The 21,491-nt window shown below is 45.2% G+C and overlaps 2 protein-coding genes across 21 annotated transcripts in view; one reads left to right on the forward strand and one right to left on the reverse strand.

The window, feature by feature from the left end:
- The window catches only part of LOC102055566 (cytochrome c oxidase assembly factor 1 homolog), a 54,179-nt gene extending 35,596 nt beyond the window's left edge, over positions 1 to 18,583 (reverse strand). For 5 of the 20 annotated variants that reach the window (XM_055709180.1, XM_055709179.1, XM_055709172.1 and 2 more), the window contains exons 1-2: positions 17,835 to 17,961; positions 13,606 to 13,685 (exon numbers count right to left, since the gene is read on the reverse strand). Coding sequence is in view for 2 of the 20 variants with exons in the window: in XM_055709168.1 (XP_055565143.1) it covers positions 6,139 to 7,623 (1,485 nt within the window). In the remaining 18 variants the exon portion in view is untranslated. The other 15 variants (XM_055709188.1, XM_055709184.1, XM_055709183.1 and 12 more) reach the window with 11 other exon arrangements.
- The window catches only part of BLVRA (biliverdin reductase A), a 39,556-nt gene continuing 33,282 nt past the window's right edge, over positions 15,218 to 21,491 (forward strand). Inside the window, exon 1 of the mRNA XM_055709197.1 lies at positions 15,218 to 15,354. The gene's annotated coding sequence lies outside the window, so the exon portion shown is untranslated. The remainder of the gene's footprint in view (positions 15,355 to 21,491) is intronic.

Consider the following 21,491-nt stretch of genomic DNA (forward strand, 5'->3'; position numbering starts at 1 on the left):
CTCATTCAGGCAGCCTGGGCCATAAATAAAATAAAAAAGAATGCTCTGACTCTAACATGGGTTTCACAGAGATGCGTTGAAGGTCTAGCAGATGGATTTTGCTGTCTCAGCTTTTACCTGTGTAACAGAGTAAATGCATAAAGCTGCTTACCAGCTCCTTCAATTCAAAACCTTTGCATTTGCTCCCATATGCTCCCATGAAGATACAGCTAATTTAAGCAATGAGCAAAATCCTACCCCTCAGGGAAGCTGATGGCAAAACTCCCACTGGCTCCAGCAGGCTCTGGGAGTTGCTCAACATAAATGCAATTGGCTGAACTCGACTAACAGCATAACCAATACTGTAATCAAATTTGTATTCTTTCATCTACAAATTTGCCACCCCTAACTCTGCCCCTGGTGCTACTGTTGTCCCATGATTCTGGTGGAAGAGCAAAACCAGTGACACAGATGCTGCCACCGAAACTGGGCTCACTGCAGCCTCAGCCCATGCTGACAAGCAGCTCTCTTCCATGGAAGGGTGAGAAATCCTCTCTTGAATTAGGAGAACATATCAAAACATTCTCTCATACCATTAACTTTGTTTTGTTCAATCTATGTGCTGTTCTAATGAAACAGAAAACTGGAATCCTGCCTTTGAAAGACAGCATATCAGATAGCAAAAATTTCTGATGTTCAAAAAAGTTTGCCAGTTGATAAATTAGTTTTCTCCCTCACACAGAGACTTCATCATCAACCAGTCTAGCTTTCATAAACATCTGAGTATTATTTTTGAAGCCAGTCTGCTGTTTAGGCAGATGGCACAGAAATTTTACAGTCCATTTCACCCCTGATGCCTCAGTTAATGTTCACTGTAATAATGGGATGCACTATATGAACACACATGCATATACAGACATGCTAAGAGAAGAAAACATTACTGACATGTTCTGGTAAGGGAATTAAATTGGCGAAGGCGGATTCCTGAGCTTAGCACATCTAGGACTACATCCTCAAAACTGTGCATTTGGTTGACTTTAAGAAAAACTGTGCGCTGTGAACAACTAAACAACACTTCCTAGTTTAGTACTTCTGGAAAATCAATTCCTCCATGTCTCTCTTAATCCTTACCAAAATACATCTGCTCACCTGTACTACTTAGTTTTGAAATACAACTATTTGGGTACCCATATGCAGTTTCGTTATTGTCGATGCTCACACTTCACACTTCACTTTCAGATTCTCAGATCTCAGGCAGGTCGCAGATTCTCTTGCCAGACATATATATGGCAATTTAAAGGTATGTTTGACTCATTCCGTTTCATAGCCAGGGGTTGCTTTTTTCCCCTCAAAATTCTGGATTTAAAACAGAAAATCCCAGCACTGAGGATGGGGAGATGACAGGGAAAGGAATACGCAGCCTGTGACTCCCTACAACCAAAGCCTGCATCGTGAGGAAGCAACAGCGGCAGCTCCAGGGATGGGAGGTAGAACAGGCAGAACAGAGAACAGGCACCAAAGAAGTTGCCGAACTAATGCATGGTTTACCCATGGCAGGGTATGTCTTTCCAGAGCCCTCCTTAAGAGGCAACACTTGACTCAAGCAGCTCTTGCAAGCTGGGCTCTGCTTATCTTAGTGCCTTGGCTCGGTTCCTCCCCATAGTCCCCATCCCTGCCTGTTCTCAGGAGCCCCCCCATAATGAAGCCCAGCTTCCAGTCAAAGCACTGCTTTGTAAGAGCGCTTAGGGAAAGATGGAGGAGGAAGAAGAGAATAATCATATCTGAGAACCGATGATTCAAGACTAACTAGAGAATGTGTTTAAAGCAAGTTTGTTTCATCAATGGCAGTGCTCTGCTGTTTGCTTTACCTCTTTTAGACTGGGTCATCCCAGTTCTTTTTCTTCATTTAATGGTGACATAACTAAGTGGCCAGGAGGAAGCTGTCTCACCTATCATAAATGCACAGTATGCAGTAATCATAGGAGGCTACTGTTAAGACAAAGCCATGAACTCCACTTTTAAGAATGTGCTGGGCTGTAATTCTGAAGAATGCATTTATTAGCAAACTCCTGGTTTTATAAGCTGCAAATCAAGACACAGCTCCCTTTAGCACTCGACCAGCTTTATGAATCATGAGCCCTGCAGTGCATTGCCATGAGACTTTGCTTTAGAAATAAAACTGTTTGTTCAACAGCAGAATGCCCCAGTTCAGCCTTCTTTTTCCACAACTGCTGCTTAGCCTCAAACCAGAAAGAAACGGCTCTGGAGTTACACATGCACTTAATGTCCTCTTAGTATGTACCAGATGCACTATAAGAGCATCATGATGAGTTTCTAAGTCTGACATCTGCTTGATTAAGCAACATTTTCAATAACGGGCTACTTTGCAAAACTAGGCAGATAAGTAAAACAGGTCTAGCGTGGTCAGTCGTGTGATTTTTTTTTTTTTTGGGGGGGGGGCAGGGGGATGTTGTTGCTAGAGGTTTCCCAGCTATCCCTTATTTCAAAGCAGGAACAAAAACAATGGCCAGCTCTGTACCAAACCACAGGTCAATAGATTTCAATGGTCCAAGGTTAAAATTGGCCTCCAGCTAGCTGCATAGCTTATCCCACAGGTATTAAACAGGAAACTTTTAAAGCTTAAAAATAGTTACAGTTATGTGACTTATTCTTGTAAAAGGATTTTTATCGTGTACATGAAGACTAGAAGCTTTCCTCCTTTGAAATGTTTGTGTTTGACACTTCCTCTGTAGCACAGCAAGTCTGTGTTTTTCTCTCTTGCATGGGCTGTGGGTTGAGTTTTGTTTTGCTATTTTGTCCTTTTTTCTTTCACAAATCAAGCTGTCAGCAGCATGGGAAGTAAATCTGTAACTGGGACACGTAAGAACTCCGTTCTGAGACTGCATCGCTGCCCCCAGTAAAGTCACCCTTGGAAACAAGAGCACTTCAGAATATTTTAGCACACAGTGAAAGACTTTTCGATACGGTTTATTTAGCTGAAAAGGAAAAACATAATTCAAGTAAAAAACTCCAGAGATTAGAGATGCAAAAAGTATGCGGTTTCTGCTGAGCTTCCTGCTACTGCAGGCCACAACCTCTGAAAAGCACTGTGTTTAAATATCCGCTTTGGTGGGGACACCACTTTTGGACTGGGAGATAAACCTAGTTCTCTTGGACTGATATGAAAGCTAAACAATAATACATGTTCCTCTCCTACTACCACAACCACTCCCAAAGCTAAGGGAGTCCAGCCCAATACCAAAGGGCCATGCTGAGCACAGCTGGCTGCCACACGAATTGCTTTAGCCTGCTCTTAACGTCTTCCTCTGCTCCTCGCTCACTGCCCCACAGCATGGCCAGTAGCTGCACTCTACACATGTCCAGCCCCCACCGCCAGCAGAACCATCCCATCTGTCCCCAGATGCCATATTTAGCCACTGCTTCCCAGGTGGCCCCGTTTACCTACTCTCGATCTCCTGCTGAGCCCTGGAGCCTATCTCCACCGTCAGATGCACCGTGCTCAACCAGCCCAGCTATGTAATTAGCAGTGCAGCTGCACAGCCACCAACCTGCCAGTACGCATGTGGCAGACCACTTCTTGGCAACTATTAATCATATATTGCATAAGAAACAGTCCCTCAACGCAGGCTAGTCTTTCCACTCCCGAACCATGTAAAGGACATAAAAGCTTTTGGCCATGCAGAAAAGTGAACAAAATGAGTGGTAATTAACTCTCATGACTACAAAGGCTAACAACTTCGGCACTTGCAAAGGGGATCAGAGGCAGCTGAGCTGAGAAAGAACTGTAGCAGAACAAGTATTTGCCTGGAAGCAAACACTGCCAGAGTGCTTATTTTAGAATGAATAGTCATGTTAGTTAACTAGAGCTAACTATTGAACAAATAGCTCACGTTACAGCATACCGAGGTACACTAGATGCATCCTTTGATCTACTCACTGACAGACCTACTGCAGTGTTCTTTTTTTTTTTTTTTCAGCAGTTAAAAAAAAAAAACAATTTATCTATCCTTCATAGCTAGTTCTGGGGTTTGGTACAAAGTCTTTTCACAGATTAATAGGAATGAAACTTGTATGAGAAAGGAACCTAAAATAGCATTGCAGCACGAGACACATGCAGTGTGAGCATGTGGCTTGCAAAGAAAAAAAAAAGGCAATGAGATTAGAAGTTTTTCTGTAAATTGACACATGTGACTGTTAACCCTTAACTGTATCTCTTGTCAGGACAGTCGAGCTTTGGTGCACTACAAGCCCTTCTGGTTTCTGACCTTTTAACACAACTGCAGCCTCTCCGCATCAGGATTTGGGCTGCTGTTCAGCGGCATACTATGTAGCCTGCCACACCCTACGTGCCACTTACTTGAAATACCAGTGTGGACAATGAAAACGACTCCCATGGCTTTCAAGAAGTAGAGAAAGAGAGCTAAGGTTTGTGGAGTGTTCTTTAAGGAAGCCAAAATTAATCCTAAAAAATTACAAGTAAAATGTGTTCTGACTATCACGATGCAAGTAAACGCTTAACACGAGTTGATGAGTAAAAGTTTCTTTTTTACATGAACTGCTTTACACTGGTCATAAATTTAAGGGGCTTGACAGGGATTAAAGATTCATTTGTCAGCTGCTATGTCCTTTAATAAGCTTCTTAACATCTATACTGACAGAAGCAGCACGTCCCCAATTTAGCAAACCAGGCTGTCTCCATCCAGGTTTCACTGCAATCTGAAGGCCTGGAAAGAGTATTAAATGCAGTGACTCTTCTGCCCCCTTTAGGGAAATAACCTACAAGATTTTCTTCAGACCCAGCTTTTGTGGTATGGGCAATAAAAGCATTAACTTAATTTCCAGGAGCCGCATGAAGCGCGTGGATCTTCATGCTCTTTTGAGGAGAAATTCGCATGTTGTGCTCTGCTATGCCCTGTTCTTGTACCTCCTGTCTTACTTCAGGTCCACAGCAAGCTTCTTCCTCAAGGCTTACTCAGCTAGGAAAGGACAGCCTTACTTGTAAAGGGCTTCCCAGCAGCCAGGGGTTCTCTGCCACAGGCAACGCAGCCACTGACCATCTAACCCAACTAAGCCATCTTAATCCCTGGTTTGCACTCTCATCTGTAACATGGAAATGAAACAATGCTTTCACTTTTCCAGCTAAATATATTTCTACTTTTTAAATGGTATGCTCCTCTCGGACAGAGGGTCTACCACATACTTATCCAGAACCAAGCACAAATTACCCTTTGCTTTAATTCTTCGGGATCTCTGGATAAGAATCCCCCCTCTCAGATGTTAAACAGCTTTTGCTTAACAGGATTTTTAAAGTTCAAGCCAACTGTAAAGCAGGCCAGGCAGATTCTCACTTTGGGTTGTTAGGTTCCTCTGGTTTCCACCCTCCTGTCTTTCTGCACTCTGGGCAATTCCAGGCAAGTTCCTTGCTGGTCTCTCACACTTGTTTTGTGACATCTTACACTGCTGAAGCCATGCAAGTAAGGAACTGTTAATAACAATACTAACTGCTCCGTTTTGACGGGACATAGCTATTTTTACTGGATTACTTTTCTGGCACAGCACTTAAAGCACCAAATGATTTGACACCTGTAATTTTATACTTGGAATAACACAAGATATTCATACTTCTTTTGTAATGTAAGATAAAAGCAAACACTACATACGTTCTCATTCCAGTGCTGCTGTCTGGCAGCTATTTGCCTAAGGAAAAAAAAGAACTGTTACATTACAGAATATGTGGAAAAGTAAAAGCTATGGAAAAGAAATCATTAAATAGCTAACTTATTCCCCTGCTAGCGCTAGACTGCTCCTTGCAGCATGTTTCAGAGTGTTTTGTTCAGTCTGGTTTTACAAGTTTCACGTTACTTTCATTTGTATCTTTAATACAGCGCTGAGTCCAATGTGGTTTGGTGCTGCTTATTTTCCTTGTCTTTCAACTAGAAGACTCAGTGCTAGACCAGCTGTTCATATAGAGTCAGCTCCAAAACTACCGAAAAAAATCTGGACTCTTTCCACTGACTTCAACCTTTGGATCAGGGTCATGAAAAGATGGCAAATACATCTCACAGAATCACAGAATAGTCGGGTTGGAAGGGACCTCTGGAGATCATCTAGTCCAACGCGCTGCTAAAGCAGGTTCACCTAGAGCAGGTTGCACAGGATTGCATCCAGGAGTGTTTTGAACATCTCCAGAGAAGGAGACTTCACAGCCTCTCTGGGCACCCTGCTCCAGGGCTCTGTCACCCTCAGAGTAAAGTTTTTCCTCATACTCAGATGGAAGCTCCTGTGTTGCAGTTTGTGCCCGTTGCCCCTTGTCCTGTCACTGGGCACCACTGAAAAGAGCCTGCCCCCATCCTGTTGACACTCACCCTTAAGATATTTGCAGACATTGCTAAGATCCCCTCTCAGTCTTCTCTTCTCCAGGCTGAACAGCCCCAGCTCTCTCAGCCTGTCCTCATCAGGGAGATGCTCCAGTTCCCTCATCATTTTCGTAGCCTCCACTGGACCCTCCCCAGTATTTCCCTGTCTCTTGAACTGGGGAGCCCAGAACGGGACACAGCACTCCAGATGCGGCCTCCACAGGGCAGGGTAGAGGGGGACAATAAACTCCATCGATCTGCTGGCCACACTCCTCCTAATGCACCCCTGGATACCGTTGGCCACCTTGTCCACGGGCCCACTGGTGGCCCACGGCAGCCTGCTGCCCACCAGCGCTCCCAGGCCCTTCCCCGCAGAGCTGCCCCCCAGCAGGCCAGCCCCAGCCCATACTGGTGCAGGGGGCTGTCCCTCCCCCGCGGCAGGACCTTCCACTGGCCTGTGTTGAACTTCAGCTCCTCTGCCCAACTCTCCGGCCTGCCCAGGCCTCGCTGAATGGCAGCGCAGCCTTCGGGTGAACCAGTTTTGTACCGCCAGCAGATTTGCTGAGGGTACGCTCTGTCCCTTCGCCCAGGTCACTGATGAGTCAATTGAACGAGCCTGGACCCAGCAGTGACCCTGGGGAGCCCCGCTGGCTGCCGGCCTCCAGCTCGACTCTGCGCCGCTGGTCACAGCCCTCCGAGTCTGCCACGCAGCCAGGTCCCAGCCCACCCACCGCCGCTCGTCGCGCCCACGCTGCCTGAGCTTGCCTGTGGGGATGTTGGGGGAGACAGTGTCAAAAGCCTTGCTGAGGTCAAGGGAGACAACATCCACTGCTCTGGCCTCATCCACCCAGCCAGTCATTCCATCACAGAAGGCTATCAGATTGGTCAAGCACGAGCTCCCCTTGGTGAATCCACGCTGACTGCTCCTGATAAGCTTCTTTTCCTTCACATGCTTCAAGGTGACCTCCAGGCTGAGCTGTTCCATCGCCTTTCCAGGGATGGAGGTGAGGCTGACTGGCCTGCAGTTTCCTGGGCCCTTCTTGCCCTTTTTGAAGACTGGAGTGACACCGGCCTTCCTCCAGTCCTCAGGCACCTCTCCTGTTCTCCAAGACCTTTCAGTGGTGATGAAGAGTGGCTTAGCAGTAACATCTGCCAGCTCCCTCAGCAGCTGGGGGTGCATCCCGTCAGGGCGCATGGATTTGTGGGTGTCAGGCATGCCTAAATGATCTCTACCTAACTCAAGCCTCCTCAACCAAGGGAAAGTCATCCTTTCATGTAAGACTAAGCAGGTTACACATAGCAAAGTATAAAGAGGATTAGCTGTGTACAATCCAAAGGCGTGTTACTCTGCATGCTTCTGAAACAATTGACTAATACACTTTCACAGAGAGAGAAAGGGCCAGATTTGTTTCTGGTGCTCTACCTCTAAGTCAACACCACCACGCCAGGAACAGATTTGATCTGGAATCTGTCCAGTTAGACTCATTAAAATTGAAATTTTCCTGAATTGGAAGTAAGGAAATTTATTTTCTAAAAATGCAAAACCAATAAGCAAATGCTTTCTGCTTCCTAGTTGAAGCTTAGGTCTTTAGACTAGAGGCTCTATGGAATGAGTATCAGGACAAACAGAATGGGTTTTGCTTCCTTCCTTCCCTTTGTCTTCTTCCTTCTTCAGAATATAAAATGGGTCATATCTGGTTTAAAACACATCTACTTAGACCTTCACTTTCTGTCACCAAAACAGATGGGCAGCCCCAAATCACTAATTTGTGCATATTTTACAGAGCACTGGTACTTCAACACACACTCACTGTGTATACTTTGAGTGTGTGACTTCTGAAAGCTAGAATGTCTTTTATCAGGAATTATTTTATCAGTGGGGGATTCATTTTGAACAATACAATCAAACGAAGACAGTGGTGCACAGCTATTCTTCCCACCCCTTCAAAGTTCACAGCAAACTATGTCAGAGTTAGTGATGTTCTCAGCTGCTGAGAATGCTTTAATCAACCAGACTTTTTTTTTCCCGCTCCTTCTGTTCCCTGAAGACAGGGGACTTCATGGCACTGTTTGTTGTACAATGTGTACAGTTATAACCTACACTAAAAGTATGCCATTAATGAACGAACACTGGGTGTGTGTGTCAAGCAGATGAGAATGTTCTTTTGATCTTCTGTGCTCCACCACTGTGGCAGACGGATGTCTAAATTGCCTTATTAAAGCGCTGAAGTCTTCCATCATTTCTCAAACAATACTGAAGGAATAATCAGAATGTCATCATGTTTTGATTTTCTGCTCTTCCAGCTCAAATCTAGCTGGATGTTAAGCAGTAGGGGAAAAAATTATGATTTTTTTATTACTTATTAATTTTCCAGAAGTTTAAGAGGAATATATCACATGCTTGACACTCTCTGAGGCAGCCAACAGAAGCTTCTCAAATTTCTGTTAAATTTCAAAGTAGTTTCCACACAATATGGGAGCTGTATTTAGCCTTAGGTACAATTTTGAAACTAGTTCAAGGGAGCAAGACAAGGGATTCAAAGCTTTTTTTGAGAATATCTTAGAATAGAATAAGCGTGTTTAAAAAGCATAGAGGTTTCTGAAGATGATGATGGCAATGCTTTTAGCCTCCAACATACGAATAGCTAGGGAAAAACAAATAAACCAACTGGTTTGAGGCCAGAAGCATATTAAAGACAGTTTATACGCAGTTGCCTGCAAGACCATGACGTAGAAAATCCTTGCTAACCCTTCCAAAAATTATTCTTACATGGTGTTGTGACCAAAACTCTGAATCCACCCACATTTCCTCAGACTAAATGATATAGCTATAAATGACAAGGGGGAGAGAAAAAGAGGCAAACTAGAGCCTCTGTTCTATAAAAGAAAGAAAATCAAACCACTGCTTCACAGGCAGCTAAGCTGATCTAACAAGTCACTGTTGCAAAAGTGCGAGGTCAATCTCTCGGTCTGTGTCCCAGCTGCACTTACAGCAGCTCAGGTACTCTTCTGATCCTTTGCCTTACATCTGTCATTTAGTCAGCTGATTTACCTTGCTATTCCAGAGAAAACTATCCACTTTTCTGCTGTTTTTCTTCCAGGCTAATAGGGTCAAAGTGGCTAATGGAGGGATGGATTCAACACATACCAGAACCAGCGTAAGGTAAGCAGCAGGATGACCAAGAGCAAGGACTGCTAGAGGGCAAAGGACTGGGGACTGCCACCTCTCTCTTGTGACAGTAGCAAACTGTGAAATTGTCTCGTGGAAGCATTGTCTTAGTGCAAGGACTTGTTATTAGAAGGGAAGGGGGAATCAAAGGGAGAAGCAGAGCAAGTATGGGCCTTGATCATCGCTGCCTTGGAGGAGTGTGGATATAAGGATGCATACTAGAGGGGTAGGAATCCCATACATCTGCAGAGGATTTCGTGGGTAGATAAAAGTAGGGGCATATGCAACAGCTGCAGCACACCCAGGAGCCAGGGGATGTATAATCAATATGCAAATAACTGCATAGTTCCCCCCTGAAAGCAGGAGGCTGACTGCACAGAGTCTTAGTAGCTGCAGAACACGTCTACATCGTCTGCTGTTTTTCTGAAGAGTTTTGCACTTACTATGCATGGCTGGACAGCACAGAACACACACAGAGATACCCCTGCTAGGCTGCTTCATGTTCTATAACTGCAGCGCATGCTCATAGTGCTGATGTCCAGAGTTTCCAGACGTGCAGCCACCAGATCAGAAGTGTCTGCTCCCTACAGCTACCAGACATCCGGAAAGCTCAGACAAATTTATGAAGTCCTGAAAATCTGCCTAAATGTGATTTCCAGGTGGAAAGAGTAAACGTGGCTGGGAAAAGGAAGCCTGCAACATCCAGAAAGCCCTTTGCTACCTGTAGAAAAGCAAACACAGAACAACAGAAGTTTAGGAATGCCTGTGAAGGCAGAGCTGGAGCTCAAGTCTCAACTTCCTCACCTGTCTTCTCTACTGACCATAACATACCGTAAGACCACTTTACAATGAATTTGAGAGGACATGCTTTCACATAATGGACATATGAGAGGTGTCTCGCAGTGCAGCTTCACAGGTGTCCCCGTTACTGTGGCCATTACAAAAGCTGCATAAAGAACTTACTTTAGGTCTAGACACCCGTGAAGAAAATAACTGTAAACAAATAAAAGGCTATGCACTAATGTGAGAATCCACCTTTTTCTCTCCTTTATATGGTGTTGGCTTATAAAATTAATTACTTACATACCTCACAGAGACGCAATACTTAATTAATATTTGTTAAGTGCTTTGAAATTCTGATGGAAGACATGATGCTAGTGTGCATTATGACTAATACAGTGTAAAAATGATGCCAATGGTGTTGCTCAAGCAGAATGCTGGAAGGATGATGCCTATTCAGTGTTTTATTTGAAAAGGGGAATGAAGGTGAAGAAGGCTTAAGAAAGCTTTTTAAAACTCAGTTATCCTAAAGGAAAAGGGAGAACTGGGGAGGAGGGGCGCTAAAAGAGTTTTCAGAAGAATTTACTCTGCAGTGTGCATTAACTCCTGCAAAGTCAGAGAGTAAGTGCCTACACCAAAATCCTGGCTCCAGCCAAGCACACGGAAAATGTTTCACCAACTTCAGTGAGGTGAAGACTGTTAGCTTTTGTCATAATTTCCAAGAGATGTATCCAGCATCCCATATGCAGGTTTGTGACTTCGCATGGTTGCTTGTTTACAATTTAGGTTCAGGAAATAATCTCATCAAGCTAGGGCATGCTCACCATGTAAAAGCAACTACTCAGCTTCTAATCATCTTTCTACTACACCCCACATTTGGAGTAAATCTTTCCATTCTATTAATGAATTTGGACTTGAGCTACTTATTTAAGTTGGTGGCAAAACTCCAATTAAATGGAAGCAGTGTGGAGATCACTGTAGATTTTGTAATACAGAGGGGAAGAAAACATCCTGTGTTTAACAGTGGTTGTAACTCATATACACCCCTGGAGTTTGGTTCACTTACTCAGAAGCCTGTGGAATTTCTAATTAATTCCTGAGGGGCGGGGGGGGGGGGGGGGGGGGGGGCAGTAACAGAAATATAGACAACTTATTTTTTCAGTTAGTTTCCACACCTAGCAGGATAAAGACCAGAAGAAACACAGCCCCCACCACTCTTGGGTAAGGCAGAGTTGAAGAGCACATTTTTCAACTGGAAGCTTTGCACCTGGGATGCTCAAAGCAGAAAGGCTATAAAGATTAGCAGGTGATAGGTATCAACAATTGAGAAAAGGTAATCTGGGAGCTTCTAGTATGAAGAGGAGTAATTTTTCAGCAGGAGTCTATGGCTACTTTAGGTAGGAAACCAAGTGAAAATGTGCTAGAACGCAAGTTTTTATTTATCTGTGCTGTTTTACAAGTACTGAAGCCTGTTATTTGGTGTATATGGGGCTCTTGGTAAGCATTACTTGTCTTTTTCCAAGTGGTGTGTGATAGTTTCCACTGAGTATCTCTTAACGTACTCCTGTACAACACAGGAAATCTTAGAGGTACTATTTATTGTAAACCACCTCTTAAGGTAAGCTTTCCAGCTATGCTACATGTAGAAATGTTGTACTACCACAAACCAGCACTTCTAAAGCAGCTTTGTATCTATGCAATTGCCTAGACCAAATGTAATGATAAGGTTAAGCATAGCAACGTTCCCTTTTCATTTATGCTAGGTAGGCTGTATCTTTCTAACTGTACTGCAGGCTCTGAAGCATGTAGGCTTTTAAGTTTTCCCTCAGTGCTTGTGCAGCTGTGTCCACACATGTATATATCCAGTAAAACTCAAGGAAATGTTCCTGGATGTCAGGATTAAGCTTAGATAGCTACAGTTGTAATAGCTCATATGAAGTTCTCTGCTTTCTAGTTAACAGAGGATTTCCATAAACTTCTTGTAGCAGCTTATGCCGTACCTCTAAGTGTTGCCAGTTGCTTTCCAGTCCTAGTGGAATAAGTAACATCATTCCTCCATCTAAACTCAGTAATCAAAATGGGTTGGCATATGACCTACACCATGTTGCAGCTCTCTGGATCCCATGGAGAGATGATGCTAAGGGGCCAAGGCAAAAATTCAAGCCTAAGGCTTTTATTGTCTGAAATTTAAATGCCTGATACTTAAGTCATGTGAAAACAGTGCCGTGTCACTTGTTTAGACAGATAGGCTGTGTTTTCTTCCTCTGAATATTCATTAATAACATACTGGACAAGCAGTCCCATCAAACGCTGCAAACGTTTCTCCGGAGTCCACTTTTATGACGTCTAGAGATAATGATGGGCAGGCTGCATAGGTGAAAAATGATTCTATCTACTGCTTGCCAAGGCTGCTTTCAGGGAAGGCCACTGAAAAGATGCTTTCTGTGTGTTTTGGAGGGGTCTAATTTTGTAGAGGAGCCATAAGAAAATGACACAGGAGATCAGAGTATGCAAGGCTGTGTGTAAGTCAGAGACCTTTACTCAGTGATGTCTGCATTGAGCTGACAGGAGGGACTTCTTAAGACAATACTGTACCTAATTTTAGGACTTCAGAAAAAACAGTGCTGCTAAATAAGGTATTTCATGCCTTTTTCTCCTCACTGTGTGTCCATTCACATTAGCTTTGACTTTTTACCTGGCTAGCTCTGCCTTTCTCATACTGGCTTATGTTTTTTTTTTCCTTAGTAGGCTGAAGAGCAGCCCAGCAGCAATCTCTAAAAAATCACACCTATATGGAAAGCATCTGAATTGCCTCTAAACAAATCTAATCAAGCTTAATCGCTCTTTTCGGAGTAGGTTCTTGCAGGTCTCTAATCTTCTAACTTACATGTCTGTACCGTACCTGGTTTTAAAGTTAACACTACTTTCATGGTTCTTTTATGCCATGTACAGGACACAAATCGGTCAAATCTTGTCTCTGGCAAGACACTCTGTTCACTCTGCCAAAGTGAACTCTTGTTAGGCAGTCTAGTCGCCCTCTATCTAAAAATGCCCCTGCATTCTGAGTATCTTCTTATCTTCTCTTACCCTCCTAAGTACCCTACATACACCTCCCAGCCTCAGGCGAATGATTTTTCATGTTACATTAAAACGAAGGTTGTTCAGATGAACATGTCTTTTCAGGTAGTCCAGATCTCAGTTTACCACCCCGTGTTTACACCTTCAATTTGTAGTGTTCATCAGCACTATACAACCAGTTGTAGACACCCATAGAATGGTAGAAGACTGGAAAGCACTGACCTGAGGTCTTCGGGACTGTGTTAGACTTCTGCTGGATCAAACTTCCCTACGGATATTCCAGTTCCTTATGAGCCTTCTCTCTGGGGAAGTTAAATACAGCAATTTCTCATTATTTTAATACTAGATCTAATTTTAGACTGATCTATCGTATAATTGCTGCTGGCTGTATCTACATCACGAATAAATACAGGTTTGTAAATCGGAATACCTGCTGCTGAGAGCTGTGTTCCCACTACGTGGGTTTTGTGTGTGTGGTTCGTTTAGACGCGCTTGCCTGCGCTCATGGACTTTCCCACCTACGAGTTGTGAAGGGTGTCAGGCAGTCTGTGGTGGTCCATCTGAAAAGTTCAAGCCAAAGTGCAGTACGTGGAGCCACTCTGCTTTTATTAAAAGCACACCCTTGGCTCTAACTCACTTAACGTCATTCAAGTGAGAATCTGCACTAGTGCTGGAGCATAGATCAACACCTGCCAGACAGACTGGGAGATTACTGCTGCCATTAATGAAATTAATCCGCATCTGGAGAAGGCACACAGGGATGTGGAAGATTTCTATCTCTTTGTCAGTTAATGGGAGAAGCTTACAAAGCCATTCTTCAAAGCAGATACAGCTACAGATACCAAAAAGGAAAACAGTCCCTGTTCACGCGCCTCCAGTTTGATCTGCAAGAGGTCTGATAACATGATGGCAGAATCTGTTTTTAGGTAATGGATAATTGGGCTTACTATGTTTAGTATAATGATCAAATCAATAGCAGGAATGACTTTTTATTTGGCGTAGGGAGGAGCAAGAAAGGCAGGGCAAAACCCTCCAAATTATCTGCTGTGTACTGAGAATACACAGAGTACTCTGAGACAGCTCCGGAAGCAGGGACTATGTATTTTAGCTGGTGGTATGCTGTGCAATCACTTAATGAAAATACGTAAATACCAAGAAAAGGAAATTACTCTGCCCCGGGGGAAGGGGGGCAGTTAAATACAACTGTTATTACTGCTGCACAGTTGTTAAACAAAAAAAACCCACTACCACCACCCCATCAGATGAAAGTATTCTATTGCTTAACTAAAGACATTCTAACACCAGAAAGCATCCCTGAAACACGCTTAAAAGCAAATGTCAGTGTAAGTAGCTGGTGATGCTTTTCAGGTGCTCACAACAGGGAAAAGACTAAGAAGCAATGCTGAACTGACAACTGAAACCATGTTAGTAAAATTTCACCCTCGTGTATTGGGTAATTTTTTCAGATGTACATGCTCAAATAGTTTCTATTCCTTGTGATAATGCTGAGTAGAAAAAAGTAAGACTGCACCTTCAAGAGGTTGGCTCCCACACTAGCCTTATGGTCATGTAACTGCTGCTTACTTCCAGAAACTGAGAAACAATACAGCTTTTTTTCTGCAAACTCCTCAGTTATGCAAGATCACAGCTCAAAACCGTAGACTGAGTCACTAACAGTATTATAGAAAAACAGAAAAATCCAGCTAAGTTCTTCTTTCCCCTCTCCCCTCCCCCCCACGTGGATATGCAAGCATTTTAAGATCAAGTATTTGCACATGTCAATTGTTGCCTTCTCTTTCTGTGGCCCTTGTACAGTTGGGAGTTGGACAAACTGTAAGGTGTCTGCACAAAAGTGGACTAGAGCTGATGTAGCCTTCAGATCCATATCTAGAGCTTCCTCCTAATTCTCAGAACATCCACAAGTTGGGTTGTCACTAAATTAGCCTTGGAGCTGCACTATGGGCTGTGCAGGTAAGGTAGTATGGGCAAGTAAGAGAAACTGCTGTGCAGTAACAGTGCTTGCATGGAGATGCGCTGTTTAACAGAGAAGTTGCGTTCACCTGTGCTGGCTAAACTGTGGCAAGTACAAAAGAAAGGCCAAAAGCCCTAACAGCCATGTTGTTAGGGAAGGCATGTCTCTCTGTGAGCACTGACACTTAAGGTGCTTTAAGTGCAGTGAAAACAACCCCCAGCATCGGCTCTTCCTCCTGCTTGATTTTATATTGTGGTCACAGCTGCAAAGGTAAGGATGTTATTTTGCTCCTTTTGCTCCTCTGGCGTTGAGTCAAACCCCAGAAGTTTGTATTTGAAAAGTGGCCTGGAAAGTACTATGTTAACAGATATGCAAAGCCTCTGACTTCTGGGGAATAAACAGCTTTGAAGTAAAATACGTGCCGCAATAATCCATGCACACTTCATTAATTTCAGAACTGCAACAGCAAAGTGCTACTTAGAAAAGAAAAAGCTGTTAAGATAGTAATGAAGGGTTTGGGTTTTGGTTTTTTTTTTTTTTTCTTTTAATCCCAAAAGCTCCTTATCTCCATTTTCCATGTTTTTTCATTCAATATACAGTATTCTAAATTAAAGCTCATCTAACAAAAAAAATGACACATCAAGTTTAACTAACCTACTCACCCTTCTCTTGAAGAGAATCCTTTCTTCCTTGGGGGAATAAAATGCAACAACGTTAAAATTGCTGTATTGCTTGTTTAAGATAACTTTTCTTTGCACTTTGTGCTTAATGGAATTTGGCTGATTCTGGGTACTTCAGCACCTTAAATTATTCTGTTCAGATAGTGAGGACAGCAATTATTGTCAAGTCTTAACTAAGACACAAAGATCTCTAGGCACTAAGCTGCCAGAAAGGCAGTATTTTGTTATCTGTTAACATGCACACATCTTTCTCTACCACACCCCCCAGTCTAGTTTGAGAGCCCTTAACATGGGCCACTGCACAATATGAAAAGTAAATTTACTGTTCTAATTTGGGTCAAAGCTTGGACTTAAAAAGTAGGTACAGTTCAACACTGCACTTAAGTGCAGCTGTGAGCTGCTGCTGGAAGGGGTGCTCATGCCCCTTTTCCCTCCCTTTTGCTGGACTGTTAAGCTGCAGTGTATACCAGGTCAGGGAAGCCGCGATGCACTGGGAAACCAACTTTCAAAAAGCCGGCTGATCCCTGAACCCCATAGCAGAGGTACAGCGCGCCGTACAGCTGGGCAGTGGAATAGGGCCATCTGCTGTCACAGCCTGCTATTGCTCCAGCTTCTGAGGCTAGCCTAAGCGCGTGGGGGTGTGTTTTGCCTTTTTTTGGTTTGTTTTTGGGTTTGTTTTTTTTTGTTTCAACATTTCGGCTTATAAAAAAACTGGCTCTAAAAGAAGCAGTCCAGCCCGATCTTGTATCTCATGCTGCGTGCTCCCTTCTCGCTTTTCCAAGAGTTCATGGGAATCAGCAGAAAGTAACTGATGTGAGTCAACACCACCTAGGCTGGGAGGCAGGGTGAACCAGCCTCGCCAATAAGAAGAGGTAGGGGAAACCTCCTCCGGATTAGTGGTACGAGTAGTATTAAACTGCAAAGTTTGAACTTCTAGGCAAAGAAACAGAGCAATTCCTTTTCTTTGCGGTGTCAGAACATCAAACGTGCTCAAGACAACTTCATCACTTCTGAAGCTGCACCTGAACGAGGAAGCAAATCTGACTGGTTTTCTTACTACGTGGACTTACTACTGCAACTGACTCGCTGCTCCCAGCTCCCCCGCTGTGCCCCTGCCGCCGGCTCTGCGCCGTGCCGGGTGCCCCCGGGAGCGCCTGGCCCGAGGGACGGTGCCCGCGGCCGTGGGGCAGCAGTGGTGGCACCCCGCGGGGAGCTGGCAGCGCACCCCTGAGCGGCGCCGTCTCTGGAAATTAATATCTAAGTCTGTGAAACCAGCGTTAAGCGGCGCAGGCCTTCACAGCAGCATGGTTACTTCCTGCGCGCCAGGCTTTGTTCGCGGCTCGCTGGATAAGTTCGCCTCTCGCCGCGCCGCGCAGCGCTGTCAGGCGCGCGCAAAGCGCACGTGCTGCTGCGGCGGCGCGGGCAATGGCGCCGCGAGGGGCGCGTACGGTCGCCGCGCCCGGTCATGCCCTCAGGGGCCGAAGCCCCCTCGCCCCGCAGGCCTGCGGCCGCCTCGCCGCACGCCGTGCCGCACCGCCTTCCCTCGCCGCGACGCAGCCCCGCTGGTGCCCGTTGTAACCCCCCGCCTCCCCCGGCGCCTGCCGCTCCCCGCCGCTCCCTCCGCCGCGCGCCCACCGCCGCGCCCCCTCCCGCCCCGCGGCCGCCATTTTGTGCAGCGCCGAGCCCGCCGGCGGGCGGAGGTCTCGCCGCGGTGCCGCGCCGCCCGGCGGGGAGCCCGCGGTGGGGCTATAACCGCGTCCCGGGCTCGGCCGCTGCCCCGCGCCCCCTTCCCCACTCACGGCGCTCGGCAGCAGGGCTCACGCGTGGGCCGTGGGGTGGCTGCGGTGCCGGCGGGGCGCGGCAGGGGGAGCTGGCGGGCAGGGCCGGGCCCGGCTGCGCGGGAGCCGGGGGGCGTCTTCGGAGGGTCCCTCCCCTCAGGGGCAGCGCCGCGCCCCGCGGGCTGCGCCCGGCCGTGGTGGTGGTGGGTGCCCCGCAGCCGTAACCGGGGCTGTGGGGGGAGTCGGGGAGAAGCTGTGGAGAGATGGGTTCCCTGCCCGGCGCCGTGCAGAAGCGCAGGCCTCTCCCTCACGCAGCTCCTGTCAGCTCCACACTGACCACCCCACATACTCTGTTCAAACAACAAACACTCAGTTTGCTGCGTTGTCCTGAGATCCATTATCTTCTGTGGTTCATTATTTTTCCAAGCCAAGCCCTAAACGAAGGAACACCATAAAACCAGCTTTATGCATGAAAAGAAAAATGAAAAACCCAACCGAGTTTCTGTGAACATCTCTCCAGCAGTCCCTAAAGAAAACACTCTAGATGTGATCTGATTGCATACACCGATATGCATATTTAACTTCATTACTGCTGTCTTTGGCTTATCTTTTTTCATTCCAAATTTATCCCTTGCCATTGTACCACATAAGCTGATGTCCTTGTCGGTTTGTTTAAGCGGGCTGCCCTGAGCTGCCACAGCTCAGCGCTTGGGCTGTGCCCTGTGTGGAGTGTGCGCGAGCGCTGCCAGATTTGGGGATCCTGAGCCTTGGCTCTCAGTTTTCATTCATCTGAAATTAAACGATGAGTGTACCAATAATTTCAGAGTGCGTTCTGCCACTGTTTCTTAGTGCATCATACCTGCTTTGGTACTTACTGCGTGCCCTCCCTGGCTGAGGAGTTGAATCAGGCATTCTTCTCCGGGCTGTTGCCAAGCCAGTTTGTTCTCTTATCCAAGTACTTTCCAGCTTCTTGTTTACACTTTTTAGTTTACCATTGTGATTTAGTGGGTTATTATCTCCTGTTGAATTATCCCAACAAACTTTCTTCCCATGGAGGGCTTCTAGTGGCTGCTGGTCAACTCCTATCGTCAGAATGATCATTACAGTATTCTGCATTGCTTACTTGTTCGTGAAAAAATAATTGAGAAGCGAGAGGTTGCTAGATTGTAGCAGAAGTTAATTAATACATCTGCTTGCTAGGACTGGTAACACTCGTGGGACTGTGGAAGGTGAAAGCAGGGAGAAACATGGTATGGAAAGACAATCAGCAGAACAAAACGATGTGCAAATATGACCAAAACATAGACGATGAGAAATACAAGGCAAAAAAGGGAGGGGGTGGGTATCCCAGTCTAGTGGAAACCCTTCCTACACTCCTAAAAAGCCCTGCTACGAGGCTGTTTTGTATGCAAAACGGCAGGTTTTTCTACCTCTTTCTCTCCTCTTGCCTTTCCAACAACATCCCTTCTTTGTGGGAACTGGTTTGCTTTACCTTCGGGGTGGTCTGACTCCTATATATCTAATTGCTCTCTGAAAAATCTATTTTGTACGTTTTAGACCTGAAGAAGGATTTTGTGCCAAAAGTTTGTCTATGGTACCCAGCTATGCCTGTATCAGCCTAACTACCCTTACAGGCCTTCTCCTTCTAATTTTGTAATGATGAAAGCTATACAATAGCCATCCTATTTTGGTGAAGTTTTATTGGTATCGAAAGGTACTCATTATTTATAGATAGTCTCTCTGCTATTTCCGTATGGAAAGAGAATCAGACTGTGTAAGCCATCAGTATACCACTAGAGCTACATCCACACTGGGGGCTATTTGCTACTGTTTCTTCCAAGGTGGGTGTTTCCCCTGCCCGCTTCACCATGGTGGGGACCCTAGCTTCTCTTACCATGCCAGCTGCTCATCTCACAGCCACAAACGGCTCCTCCAGAGCCCATGTCTTGTTCCACCTCTAGCAGAACTGTTCCCCCCAGTTCCCCAATCTTGACCAGGTCTAGAGTTCAGTTAAACGTTGGATCTGTTATCTAGCCACCTGAACGAATAAACAAAGGTATGGTGGCAGAGTGAGCTCGAGGCTGTATACAGGGATCAAACAGCAAATAGTTACCTGACTGGTTTAAGCTAACTTAACCACACTGTGGTGGAGAGAAGCAGCTGTGCTCTCCTGTTTGGTTGCATGTTGCCACTCCTACCTGGTTTTGGGAGCAGATCCATCTGGAAAGTAGGGTGGGGGGTGGTTTGGGGGTTTTTTTTGTTGTTGTTGTTGTTTTGTTTTTTTACAAGGTTAATTATGACATCAGACAGGTCCCGCATCCTGTAGAACACATGGCTGTACAAATGGGAGCACGGCTGCTGAATCCGAAGGCTCTGAGTTACATCTGCCTCTAATCACTCCCATATGCATTTTTTCATATGTTCTGCTATTTGTTATGGTTTCCTATCATGTGCTAATTGATCCATTACTTTATGCTAAGCATGCAGTCACGTGCTAGTCATTAGCAGTCCCATATGTTGAACTCATGATACGTATCTTTAAATGCCGTATCTCCTGGTCTGCCAGTCCTCCTTTATGCAATACCACATGTATGTTGTAGATCTTCATTCATGCTTTGCTGGACTTTAGACTTCCTGCTTGTTAGTCTTGCATGTAATTCTTCAGTTACTCTGGAGCTCCTCCTTATTGCAGTTATGTGACGACTGTAATCAGAGCTGCTGATACGTGGAGCACCTTTATTCTTTATTCTGTGGTAGGTAATATAATGTGTTTGAGAGGGGAATGGAAGAATTCTGAAACATCCCATGATGTATTTGAAACATCCAGCATAGTAATGTCAGTTTAAACCCCATGTTCAAGTGAAGTTATGTTAGACTGCGGAGGTTTTGCACAAGTTAAAACTCAGTAAACTGGCTCAGAAAATGTGACTCAAAAAGCGCACGTAGCTGGGAAGAGACCAAGTGAACTCCTGAAGTCTTGCTGGTCAGGAAGTTAGCTGCTCAGAAGCAATGAGTGGGAAAGAAGGGTGTATCTCTCTTACAATCCCAACCTGCAGAATTTCAGAATAAAGAACGTAAGGAATCTAGAGCTGCACTGAATTTTAAGTTTTACAGGAAGAAGACAGACTACTCAGGGTACTACATACACGCAGCATGCCCCAAGATTTGCCAGAAACAGTTCAATTGAACACATTTGGGTGCAAAAAAAACCCAGTTAATTGATTTCTCCAGAGTTATTTCTACGTTATGTCTGGGGTGAATGAGTATAGAATTCAATCCTTTGTATCTGAGGTCCCAGTGTAACAGTTTTAGATGCTATCATAGTCTGTGAATGCCCAACATCAGCATGGTATGGAATGATATGTGAAATTCAGACTGTCCTCGATTCGTACACTTTTTTTTTTGCAGGAGCCAGTGGCCTTGGTGAAATTAGCTGCACCCTCCCAGGCTTTTATCTTCCAAGTCCTGAATGAAGCAGCTGAAAGTCCTGTTTCATGCAGATAAGAAACAGCGAGTAAAGAGGCTGGGAGTAGGATCTAGGTAAAAAAGTGGCTCTCCAAGGAACAAAGCTAGTGCTTAAGCACAGTATATTGTGGGCCAGGAAGCAACCCCTGTAGGAAGGGAGACAAACAGTCTTGAATAAGAGTTCGTGTAACAGCTGGCTTGGGCAGTTCCAGC

This window comes from Falco cherrug, chromosome 4 (genome assembly GCF_023634085.1).
Source record: "Falco cherrug isolate bFalChe1 chromosome 4, bFalChe1.pri, whole genome shotgun sequence".
Taxonomy (NCBI): domain Eukaryota; kingdom Metazoa; phylum Chordata; class Aves; order Falconiformes; family Falconidae; genus Falco; species Falco cherrug.